Source organism: Stegodyphus dumicola, chromosome 4 (genome assembly GCF_044657685.1).
Source record: "Stegodyphus dumicola isolate Sdum_Otavi_A_Nest chromosome 4, ASM4465768v1".
NCBI classification, from domain to species: domain Eukaryota; kingdom Metazoa; phylum Arthropoda; class Arachnida; order Araneae; family Eresidae; genus Stegodyphus; species Stegodyphus dumicola.
Window position 1 is genome coordinate 111258938 of NC_140771.1, and position 13910 is coordinate 111272847.

General features: G+C 30.1%; 1 protein-coding gene across 5 annotated transcripts in view; it reads right to left on the minus strand.

Moving 5' to 3' along the window:
* Positions 1–1685: 1685 nt before the first annotated feature.
* The window catches only part of LOC118187717 (neural cell adhesion molecule 2-like), a 1091694-nt gene continuing 1079469 nt past the window's right edge, over positions 1686–13910 (minus strand). For 4 of the 5 annotated variants that reach the window (XM_085815340.1, XM_085815342.1, XM_085815343.1 and 1 more), the window contains 2 exons: positions 9937–10167; positions 1686–6876 (listed from right to left, as the gene is read on the minus strand). In XM_085815340.1, the coding sequence (XP_085671466.1) occupies positions 6823–6876; positions 9937–10167 (285 nt within the window). In that variant the 3' untranslated portion in view covers positions 1686–6822. Of the gene's footprint in view, positions 6877–8039; positions 8092–9936; positions 10168–13910 lie in introns of all 5 variants that reach the window. The other variant, XM_085815341.1, reaches the window with a different exon arrangement.

The window sequence follows — 13910 nt, forward strand, 5'->3', positions numbered from 1 at the left end:
CCATGCCACAGGAACCGCGCTGTTTATGCATACTTAAGAGCTCTTCATGTACGCATTAATAACCGCGCTCTTAAATATACACTAATTTAACGGACTATTGATTAAAAACTTGCCTTTAAAGCGTTTAAAGTGTAATAATTACGTTTAAAGTGTACATTTAAAACATAATTTAACTACGCTGTCTACCAGTGTTTAGCGAGTATTTCAAAAACTGTGAAGAAATTGGCCAATATGGATGGGGATTTTCGGAAGAAGATATGACCAATAACGAAGCAAGTAAGAGTTCTTAATAAAACCGTTAAATGGCGACATTAGGTATCTTTTTAGAATAGGGTAGAAGTTTCCAGAATAGTGTAGAAATTTTAGCGCCGAATTTAAATTCACTGTTCATCAGCTTCCCAAGAATTTAATATAGCGCAAGACTGACTTTTCTTTTTTACAAACATTATATTTTCTGTTTTATTGCAAAATGTCTTTAAAAGAACGAATAGGTAAAAAGTTAAATTCAAAAAAAAAAAAAAATACCGGGTGATCAAAAAGTCAATATAAATTTGAAAACTTAATAAATCACGGAATAATGTAGATAGAGAGGTAAAAATTGACAGACATACTTAGAATGAAATGGGGTTTTATTAGAAAAGCAATAATTAGAAAAGCAATAATCTGATCAGAAAAGCAATAATTAGCATAACAAATTAAAACAAAGCAAAGATGATGTTCTTTACAGGAAATGCTCAATATGTTCATCATCATTCCTCAACAATAGCTGTAGTTGAGGAATAATGTTGTGAACAGCACTGTAAAGCACGTCCGGAGTTATGGTGAGGCATTGGCGTCGGATGTGTTTTTTCAGCATCCCTAGAGATGTCGGTCGATCAGGATACACTTGCGACTTCAGGTAACCCCAAAGCCAATAATCGCACGGACTGAGGTCTCTGGACCTGGGAAGCCAAGCATGACGAAAGTGGCGGCTGAGCACACGATCATCGCCAAACGACGCGCGCAAGAGATCTTTCACACGTCTAGCAATATGGGGTGGAGCGCCATCCTGCATAAAAATCGTACGTTTCAGCAGGTGTTTATCAGCCAGGCTGGGGACGATGCGATTCTGTAACATATCGACATGCCTCTCACCCGTCACGGTAGCAGTTACAAAACCAGAATCACGCATTTCCTCGAAGAAAAAAGGCCCGATAAACTTTTTTTTTTTTTTTGGTTCTAATAAAACCCCATGTCATTCTAAGTATGTGTGTCTATTTTTACCTCTCTATCTACATTATTCCGTGATTTATTAAGTTTTCAAATTTATACTGACTTTTTGATCACCCGGTACATCGTGGCATTTTTTTACTTCCAAATTATGTCCGCTGAAATCGCATGCTCTGTATTATAGTATATAATTTAAAACCAATAAATAAATAAATAAAACTCTTGTATATTATTTAAAAAACTGTTGAGAAAAATATGAATATTAATAAATTTAGACGGAGATAAAAAAAAGAAACAAAACCATCTCGTATTTCAGAACTGAGAAATATGAAAGTCGAACCTTACGCGGAGGGTTAAATTTTCTACTTTTCTTTTAATTTATTAAAAGCTTCTAGAACGTATGCACATGAAAATTTGGGATTTTTAATAATTAAGTCACCAGACAAAAACACAGTAAAACAAGAAACGTATTTCAGCAATGTACATTTTAATAGTCCTTGTTGTTAAAAGTGGAAGAGTCGTAACGACATGTCTATTTTTATGAAATGCCGCAGCAATAATATAAGCCTTTTTTATAGCGCTAAGTCACCAACTTTAAGTCATTTGTTGTATGCTGTTTCTTATTGTTCATCATTTCATTAGTGACTGATAACTTTATGCTTCAGTCAGGCTGAATTAGCATCAATAATTTTATGTTATAACCTTTTGCAGATAATTAAGTATAAAAATCTTTAGATATATGTACATACAGCAGTAACAAAATCTTTAGACACGTTAAACATATCATTTTACAACAGTTCCACAGCACTATACAAATTCTAAAGGTAAAACCTCTAATAGCGCATTATTATTACCCTTGTTTTTTCATTCTGGAGTCATCTACATTTTTCAGGATACTTATGATTTTATTTTAAAAAGAAACTTATATTTGTTTACATCTAAATGCTGCATATGATGTATTTTTCTCTTGATTCTGCCCGTGTTTGTTATCTAATTTGTCTTGTTAAAATCTTCAAACAGTCTTAAGGCTACTTTTGCATAAGTACTATATAACTATAAGGTAAAGTAGGTTGAGCTGTTCCAAAGAGTCTTGTTTTCTAAACTGAAGATTTTTATGAATGTGTCATTCAAAGTTTGAAATTTGAAGTTTAACTTTCTCACAGACAAAGCTAACTGACAGACAAAGGTAAAACTAATTTGTTATTTTTGTTGTATAACTATGTATTGTGGAATATATATTACGAATATATTCATTACTAAAAATCATTTTAAAACCAACATATTTTATTTTATATCATAACGATGCGAGACAAATGAAGCAGCGTTTTTATTTCATTTTTAATAACTTTTTCTGTAATTATTTCTAACCGGAAAAACAACAGTGTAGTATTTATTTGAGCTATCATACATTCTTCTTACAAATACAAAATTTCAAAAATTTTAAAGTTACATTAATAAATGTTATTGCAGTAAATTAAATGTATTTACAATTATTTTGGTAAATTAAATAGTATATTATAATAAATTGATATTAAGAGCACTTGTTAACTTAAAACAGAACAGAGGTAATAGCAGAACTAGCATATTTTTGTCTGTAATTATTTTACATCCACAAAAGTGTAATGTATAACATCGTATTTGCGTAATACACAACAGGTATTGATTATAGTGCATGGGATTGTCTTTATTTTGTCATTCAGACATAGTTTTAGTCAACATTAAGAAAGAAAATGAAATTAATTTTATTTGTCTGATGGATAGCTTTACATAATTAAAGTTCAATAAAATGTTTTCGATAAAAAGGTATTTTATCAATAGCGGAAGAAATAAATTTTTTGAAGCAAATGTGCTTCGCACTTTATTCTTTGTAACATTCAATGAATGTTATTATTTTAATAATATATATTTTGTTTAATATTAAATCATATTTTGTATATACGTCAATAACGTCCATCTGAAATATTCTAACAAAACTATTAGAATGAGTTGAATATTTCGTGTGTATTATGTTGTTCTATTTATCTATTCTGATAATCTAAATTTTATTGATTTTACTAAATGTCTTCAAAATGACACATATGTTTTACTGGGAACTTATGTGAATAATATTTATTACTAATCTAAATAACAAGTGTGTTTGGTCAAAATGCGTTTTATTTAATATATATTATCACTTATTTCTTTTATAAATTTCGAAGGGAAAAAAACAGACCCCATGGTTTAAATGATTTATGATTTAAAATTGCTGCCTTTTTAATAAGAAGTACCCTTCATTTTGTGATGCCACAAATACACTATTTAGTACGTAAGGATCAGCAAATTTATTACCTATTTTATGAAACGTTGATTCAATATTTTCCTCATTCAATTCTGAAGGAACACATTAACTACTAAGACAAAAACAACAAAAGTTCTTAAATCAGAAATGATACTTCTATGCTGATGTTTTCCTCTAATAAATGTATCATTTTCTGTAACGCCTTCGAACCTCAGGAGAAGTCTTTGATAGCTTCAAGTTTCCTCATGCGTTATTGATTCACTTTATTTAACGTAAAGAGAGTCAACTGTTTAGATAAAAGTTGCAACATTCTTTCATTTCTCTACGTCAAGGCACACCGTACAAATTCTTTGATGTTTCATATTTGCTTCCAAATCCTGTAATTATATGTAAGCTCCATACTTTGAATTAAGTCATAAACGGATTTCAAAATGTTTGTTTGTAAAAGCAAATCCTGGAATTCCTAAATTAGTGTCATATAAAGTGCACCATCGCCTAGACAGAAAACTATTTAAGAAAACTGTTGCTGAAAAAACTGGCCAAAAATTAAATATGTATTAGCGTGTATGCTTGCATATATTTCTCCATTTTCTTACCACACCACAAAAACAAACATGAACTTGAGAACACACTTATAAAGACATCTATGCCTGGATCATTAAAGTTTTATAATTTTTATGGTCATTGACTGATTATATGAAATGACATCTCCACCGTTCCAGTTCATATGAACAAATTAATGTGCTAGTGAAACATTCAAATACGCAATCAGTCAGTCGATACCGTGCTTCTTGTATAATTAAAAGAAATGTCTAAATTATTATCAAACTTTTATAATAATAAGTTATTCTAAATATATAAATATATTTTTCAATAATTTGCACAGTTTATTCAAGGCAGATTTAATTAGCAGATTAAACTATCCCAATTAATTACGTCATATGAAAAATAATAATAAAAACTTAACAACAATATTTTTTAAAAAATTAGTTAAATACGCAAAATAATGCGAGAAAGAGTTTCCATTTGTATTGAATCTAATTCTGTATTTCCTAGCAAAGAAAGAATCTTGTCGCAGAGCGAGAGGCTAAAAGGAACAAAGCTACGGAATTCCAAATTTCTAAATTTAGTTTTTGATTTATTTTATGCACGTATTCTCACTTAATGACTGAACTATAGCTGAAGTTCACTTTTATAATACTGAAAAGAAAGGAAAATAGTCTTAAATGAAGATCAGAACTGATCGTAAATATAATTTACCAGTTTATAGATATTTTAAAACACCAGCCATTCTTTCGTACTTTCTTAAATTTCTTCAGCTTGGCAACATTTCGTCTGCTTACTCCCTATTTCACAAAATATCCGGTTTTAACAAAAGCTTTCTATTTGTCTTTATATTTAACTGTAGAATAAACTTAGAATACCTTTTAATATAGCACATTTTGAAAGTATTGTACAGTTTCACAATCGAATCTTGGAATTTTATAATTCGTCATTTCTTTGTTTCCATCATAATTTTATCATTATTGACATCTTTTATTTTTCACATCACATTTGTCATGTAATGTAGATTTCTGTTTTATTAATTCCATTTTCGATGTTATGCCAAACTTCCTATTGAATGCTATTTGCACACAGACTCATACACACGCAACATCTCTATAACGAACTTCAAGGGAATACAAATTTAGTTCGCTGTATCTGATTCGATAAAGAAAGCGGATTATTTCACGGTATTATATAAAAATCCTATTTTTATCTTTGTATGAAAATAAATAACAAAAAACAAAAAAATTAATTAATTAATTAATTAAACTAAATAAAAAATAATAAATAAAATAAAAATAAAAATACACAATAGAAATAAAAAATTGACGAATTTACCTTTAACTTACTTAAGATATGTAGGATTATTAAGGGAAGTTTCAAGAACATTTATAAAGAATATCATTTACTTTCAAATGAATGCAAAAGCCCCATTGAGAGGACAGAATTTGGACAGCATTTATACACAAACGAAACAACATCAGCATGCACACAGATATACACACACGCATAAAAGAAAAAAGATTAAGGATAAAAACTGTTCTTTCGCTAAAAAACGAATGAACTGTATAATCCAAACTTATTAGATTCAGTACTTCATTTTTTTACCTGAATAAGGAAAATTTCAAAATTTTCTTCATAATATCAGCCTTTCTGAACTCTATCCTACAGATAAGTCAAAAAATTTGAATGGAATCAAAGGCTCCACTTAATCTCTCATTAATCGTCACATATACTATATACAAAGAACTTCATGTGGTATCCTAGACATACGCTTTCTGCGCCCTCGTTCTCCTAGATTGGATGTCGCACCTACTTCGCATAGTCTTTCACAGAGAAAAATGGAGTTGAACATGAAAGAAAATCAATGTAAAGATGTTTCCATTTACCAATGAAGTGTGGAACTAGGATCCTGAACTTGGATGATTTTTAAGGGTTAGTAGTCTTTTCATCAAAACTTGCTGAAATTCCCCCAAAAATGCGACACATACAAAAAAATGTTTCAATTGGAGATATCCATATAGTTCGTTATAACCAATTTTCCTACTTCTAGAAGTTCTCTATAGAATTGTAAAATAATGTTAAGTATATAGGATATTGGGCGGAAACAAAAGTTCGTTCGATATATCCGGGGGTTCGTTATAAGCCAGGTTCGTTTTAATGGGGTTCGATAGTATATGCATCAGCTACTTTCCAATTTTCTTAGCATCAGTCTCAATTTTTTTCATAATATTTATTTTAACAGTTCGTTTTTCATACATGCTTTCACGCACTGAAAAGTAAATAGCTTGAATTTAAATTAAAATTGTTTTAGCTGTTAGAATTACTATACAGTCTGTATTTGACTTACGTAATGCGAAACTGCAGTTCAGAATCATTCTTACTTTGCTTAGTAATGAGTTTTGGAAAGTCTGAATTCAAATCTCAACACATGGTTAGTGCTATTTAAATTTAAAAAATATGCCCTTTTCATTAATACATTATATAGCCAGTTCTGGTATCTTTCGAAATTATTTTAGCGCAAATGTGCGACTAAAGTGTACACTTTTCTATATGTACTCAGTACAAAAGTACTGTCTTATATTAGTCTGTGCTTAGGAGATGGAAGCAAATAGTCACAAAATCTGTTGCCTTGGTAATGCCATTTTCCGCTATTCATCGGATGTCAGTGGCATCGCATGAAACTCTATAACTGAAAGAGTCCAAACAGTTCATATTTTCAAAAACGACAATCGGCCAAAATTGCCGCAACATACTTGGAGTTATTCACCGAAATAAATAAGTTGGCATCACACCGGTGTCGAAATTGTGGTTCTCCTAGCCCGAGGTGGTGTATAGACCTCCTAAAAATAAACGAATTATAAAAAAATCAACGTTTTACAAAGAAACGAAATTTAAAGAAGCACAACAACTATAAAAATTATGTGATCATCAGAATAAAAACAGAAAAAGGCATACATCTGTATACTTCATGTGCAAGTACAAAAAAACTTACTGCAGAGAAAGAAATTAAATTCGATAAGATTCGATAAGATTCGTAGTTGATATGTACTAGCATTTGTAAATTTTAAATAATTTTGTAAATATTAAACAATAATAATAAAAGTATTAATTATTAAACATCGAATTATAAACGTTAAGTATTAAACACTAAAATTTAAATAATGTTATATAATTATATCCGTTTAATTTATGCATTCCTTACTTCCTTTCTGTGTGCTACGTATCTCTGTAAAATTTCTAAAAAAAGAATGACTGGATCTGAAATTTCAAGCTGAAGAATTTTTGAGATCCCTTAAAAATACCGTGAGGCAATTTATATCATACAGGTTATTGTTCCCTGAACTAAAGTACTTACGTAAAATTAATAACTTGTGAGGTTAATGCATTTATATTTATTTAAAATACAACAATTTATGAATAATTATTTCTAGTTGTTAACTTTCAATGACATTTTTCAAGCCCTGTAAAAATAGCATAAATTATAAGAGAAAGTATGTAACAATATTTAGAATTAAAACTACATCATGTACTATAATTAAAATGTTAATTCTTTCCTATATAAGAGAAAAATGAAGCATACAAAGTGTATGAAAACTAATAGTTTTGTTTTTACTGAATTACAAATTATGATTAATTTAAAATTTTGTGATCAATATTTAAAAAAAATATATAATTACATTCATTTTGTATAATTTTCTAAAAATTTCACTATTTTCATTTTTTAGACATCAATAATATGAGCTAAATTTAATTAACCGCAGATTTTTGGTTGGAATTAAAAAATAAAACTCTAACAAAAGTTGGAGTTATTACTAAGTAACACAAGTTATTACAAAAAACCAAACAGAACTAAAAAACAAATGAATATATTTTCAAAATCTTTCGTACCGCTTCATTAGTCAGCAAGGATTTAAACTTAAAATTAATAAAAGCAATGTTGTCTCCAAAACAGTTAATTTTTGTTCACAAAATAACGAAAAGCAGGATTTTAATATAAACTAACCTGGAAAGAGTCTTTCACTTGCAACTCATGGAAATTCCGTTTCAACATAATACTGAAAATATATTCAAATGTTGTAAAAATAATTAAAATTAATCAAAAATGAAAGAAAACTTTTCAAAATCTCAAAAACATCGAGGCGTTTTTAAAGCGTAATAAAGCGCAATTAGCGTAATCTGCCATAAATAAAAAAGGAAAATTCAAAAATTCCGAATAGACTATTTCAATACAAATATTTCCAAAAATAAATTAATGGATAAAATAAAATACTATCAAAATAAGTGAGAAAGAACGTAATGATGTTAGTTAAAATTTTGGGGAAAGTTCTAAAACAATTGCTTGCGTCCAGTGACGAGCAAAAAGTACACTAAATGCTAAACGTTTAATTCATGCACATCGAAGCAGTGCGCAAAGCGAAGTATTAGGATAAAAAACATGTAGATAATTGCAAACTTCTTAACTAAATATAATGAATGAAGTATTTAATTTCAATAACTATAATTTGTGTACATTCAAAAGAAGAATAAATATAACAATTTGTCAGAGTAAAGTTTAGACATCTTAAGACAACAATAATAATAATAATGAAATAACAATTAGTAACATTTTAAAAGACAAATAAGCACCTATTCTCTGAAATATGTAAAAGATTTCAAGTCTTTGGAAATGGTTGAAAATATTAAAGTATAATTTTAAAAATTTATATTTTAGTAATACATACTACTAATTGAATTTTTAGGTTCATGTGCGTAAATGCGAGTAAGTTTCGCAGTACGTTTTTGGAGCGTGATGTTTAATGTAAACTGACACAATCCCGGTATACGGCAATAAATGCTTATTTATTTTTTATTTAGAATATTCCTGTTGCTAATTGACAAGGATAATTTATCAAAGATGACATTTTGACTACGTATGGTCACAGCTGTATAACTTTTCTTCGATATCTGCTTTCAGTCCCTGTACTAAGAACAAATGCTGCCGCCTTAAATGGGATAGTGGTTAGTGATGCTGATACAGTACCGAAAGGTTCGGGTTCGAATCCCAGTGAAGGCGTAGATGTTTACAAATGTACCATATAATGTCAGTGCAGCATGGAGGGAATTCAAAATATACGGCAAGCCGAAAGTTCTCTTGAGTGGTTTGCTCAGGGCTACTTCCTTCAAAATTAGGGCGTTCTTGAATCCTTAGGGCGGATCTGGGTGAACTCGTACTGTTTGTTCCCCTATAAAATGCTCAAAGCTCATGCTAACAACAGACGAAGTCTTCTATTTCTTATCACAATAAAATTCGTCGACTTATTCTGATTAAGCTACATGAGATTACCTATAGTAACAGCAAAACGAAAGCTAGGGGTAAAAAAGAGGAAAATAAATGAATAAATAATAAAAATACTCTGTTGTCATGTATGCAAGTCATTCGCTGATCTGATTACTTGGAAGCAGCCTTCCATGCTGTACATTAATGTTTTGTCATAACTCTAATTAGACAACTATAACTTTGATTCATATCTTTAAAATCGTGATATAAAAGATAGCACTTGAAATCTGAATAAAATTTAAAAGAAACATGAAAGAAATTCTTTTGTAATATTAACATTATAGTAATTGGAAAATAAATGAAAGTGCCAAAAGTATTTCCATTCAATACTTAAGAATAAAAGCGGTATCCAAATTTAACTGTTCTGTTCAATGTGATTTCAATGTGACCACAGAGATCTTACAAAAATATTTAGCATATAAATGGGTAGCGAATCCGTCTAGTTTTTATAAAGGATACTTATGTGTAAGCATTTTTGAAATATTTATTAACGTGTTTTGTATTTTTATAAATGAAGCGAATGAAAGATAAGTTCTCAATTGAAGTAAGTAACTACAGTGTTGGATTTACGTAATGGGCTTACCCTATTTCCATGGAAATTAGGATTGTGCATGGCAGCTCTTCCACGTGGCAAAGTTCTCCTCTCGTCTTCAGGCTCAACGTGTGGTGGCATGACTCCTCCTACCATCGAAGGCGGCGGACGCCGATGGTAGTCCAGTGTGGCAAAGGGCACAGCATTGGCGTCAAACTGACATATACTGGGCGTCACTACAGTCTGACTAGGACCGAAGTCGATATAAGCTTCCTGTCGGTGCTGAAAACAATTCAATGTAATATGTAAAGAATAAAGTTTTTTAAATATGAAGCGTTAAAAGTTAAATACACATTTCCGTAATTGAATAAAGATTGGAAATCCTATGTTTCCTGTAACTTGATTTCTTGTGATTAAATTAACGCCGTTAATTTAAAATACCTTAATACTTTATATTAAAATTTGAATACCGATATGACAGCATCTATTGAGACTTAACTAAAATTCGAGCACATTACAGTTAGTTGCCTTTAGTCCTTTCAAAGTGGCCAGTAGTCAGTATAAGAATTGAAACTCCAGAGGGACATATTTTTGAACTAAGAAAATAAAATTACTTGTCAGTATATTAAATATTAAAACTACAGAGAGAAATTTTTAATTACAAAAATTAATAAATTATTTGCGAACAGGCAGTGAATTTATTGAAAATTCGTTGTTGAAGGAGTGCAAGAAATAGCACTTTTTATAAATTCGTGAATACAATTCTTATAATAAGTTTATAAAATGCATTTTGTCAGACGATCTAAATAAATTTTATAGCGCACAAGAATTTAGCGTTCAATGCCGTTATTTAATTATATTTTCATAAATACACGCTGCTCGGAGAGAATCTTTGTATATTAATTTCTTATAACGTTTATTTTAAAATTTCTTCATTCATACACCAATGAAATAATTGTTACAAACTGTAGTGCAAAAGTATGAAGTTACCATCTGTACTAGTTTTGCATACTATGATTCAGCGTGGCTTATCTTGCAAAAACGTTTCTCCAAACAACATAATAAAATTCATGAACAAGGAATATAACAATAATTTCCCAAATCTACTATGAGAACAAATTATTTTTTGGATTTTAATGTAATAACTCTCCTGGTATTTCATACCTGTACTTGTTTTGATATATTGCCTTAATTTCTTTGACGAATGTACGAATCATTGACTATCGGATGACAAACAGCGCCCTCTGACCGAATGGTGAGGGGAAATACGTATTAACAGCAGTATTTTTTGAACCTTTTCGTACCATACACTTGTCTAAAAAATTATTAAAAAGTCGTGTATGTTAAAATAATTGTAAAAAATCCCATTTGACCATAAATGCAGTATTCCGAAATCGTGAACATTTGAGCATTTTGATCTCGCTTTTTTATTTCGAAGATTTTTCCACCATTTAACCGTGGAAATGATAATTTCAGTTTTGCTGAAGAAACGAATGAGTTTAACGGAGCACGTAGCTATCAAAAGTTACACTACCTTCTAAACGTTTATTGTTTACAAAGTATTTAACCTTTATTTCATTATACGATATATTGTAGAATACTCCTTTCAGAGTAAAAATGGATTTCTATTAAAACTTTGTGAAATATAAACATTAATTCAAAGCCCCACATGTTATTATGTTCTCAGTACTGAACTCCTTAATTTAAGATATACTTAACATTCCGAAGAGTTAATTCAACATTATTTGCTATAGAAATATCTGAGCACGTTTCATTATAGTCATCATTAAGCTCCTTTGCCTGATCTAATTATTCCATTTTTAAGAAACTGATAGATATTGAATCGATTAGAAGGGCATTTTACCATTAGAATCATATCTCAGATTGATCACCAGTTTTCAATAACTGGAATCCTACAGCTTTAAATAAGAAAAGCAGGCTTTCAGTTTCTCTTTTTAAGATCACTTTTTAAGATCATTACAAGAAATCTAGCTCCGAAATGCTGAGCACAATGGAAAAATTTCCCATTCTTGTGGACCATCGTATCTTAAAAATCGCATCGCGTCATCAGAGTTCGTATAAAAGGAATTTCGATCCTTCTGAAGAGAATGTGCTAATAATATCTTACTGAAAAGAGTTACTAATCACAAAATCAATTGCTTTCATTCCCTTAGTGGTTGGATTCCACTTTACAAAAGGACTGCATGATATTCAGGCCGTTTATCTGAGCAAATATTCAAGGATTTTTCGTTCAAAAACATCAGAGTATTTTAGCAAAAATTCAAAATGAATATTAATTACTGAAAAAAACTTCACTTTACCATTCCAAGTTTATAAGGATTTCGAAGAAATTTTATATTGCAGAATGTAATATATTATTTATTTTCCAGAGAAACTGCCATAAGACATTGCTGAAGTTGTTTCTATAACAGAAATAAAAACATGCCTCGTATTGATATTTAAAATTATTTTTATACTTCATATTCAAGAAAATAATGTACACTGTATTTGTAACTAAACGAATTTACCGAAATTTCGATTTCAGATTTAAGCAGTAACAATCAGTTAATAATAATAAGGGAGAAGGGATTACTAATTGCTAAACCTTTCAAACAAAATTTAAGTATACAACTTGCAAAAATAGCAATATAGACGCGGCAATTGGAACTGGAACTGGAAGAAACTTCGAGGCAAAAAAAATGCAACATGTTGATAATTTTACGAGTATAAGCATCTGTGGTTTACTAATTATTGGGATATTGCCATAAATTAACGTATGTAGTAAAGCGTGATTTTTTTATTTTTCTAGCAGTAACACTGGAAAACATTTAGTAAAACCTATATATGTAAGATAAAAAATATGTAAATCTCAAAATTATAATTTAAACTAGCAGTAGTCCTTATTTGCCCATCCCTCTCTAGTTTAAAAATAGTAATACTTTTTTCTGGATTACGTCATTTCAAGATCAATCCATCTCACATAACTTGCGTAACGTCGATGACATAGCTAATTCGAAACTTAAATTAAAAATTTCGAGAACTTAAACTTTCTCTAAATAAGCAACTTAAACCGAAACCTTCTGTTGGTGAGCTTCCATGTTGGATAACTGTGCACTCTTGCTTCAGCTCTCTTCCCATTAAAACTGCTAATACGCTCACTTACTCTTTGCCAGATATTTCCATTGTTCTAAACGTATAATTTGCGTACAATTATGGGATCCATAGCACATCTACAATGACGTTATATGAAAAAGGATATTTGTCGTCAGAATCAATTATCTAGGAATAAAATTACGTGTGGTATTTAAGGCTACGTCTGTCTTCGAGTGTCGTTTTTTAACTACGCAGTAAAGGCCTCTCCAAGTTATTATAACGCAAAGAACCATCGCCAGTACGTTGCAGCTTTCTCCAAGTCATCCCAATACACATATATAAGATCAAGTAGTATGATAGCATGAAATACCATAATAGCGTTAAAAATATTTTTACGGAATTTTACATATGTTATGGCATCTCCAAATTTATTCATAACCTAGTTAAAATGCTACTGCTGACGTATGGGACTAAAATTACTTCTTATAAACTGTTTAAATTGCTCAAAAGAAAAGAAATTTCAGTATTTCTGAGAGCCAAAAAAATATTTTTAAAAGATTGATATTTTGGATTTCGTGCAGTTTACAGCTGCAAATATACATGGATTATGCGGAAGTTTAATTTTTAAAGCGGATGTCAGTTTATAACATAGGCCATTAATGTATCGAAAAAGACACCATCAGTCCCTGCTATTAATTTCATTTCATAAAGCATACATCATTATAAAATAGCAACATTAGAGAAAAAATAAATACAATCTGAAAGCTCTCAGATTTTATATTACGCCCAAACCGGCGTTTTTCACTTACAGACCCACGTTTCGAGAGCATTTGGGCTGACGCCACTTTGGTCTAAGAATATTAAAAAAAAACAGCATATGTTTAGAATTTCCGATAGAGTCTCGTGCGTGAAGAAAATAAAAATATATTATT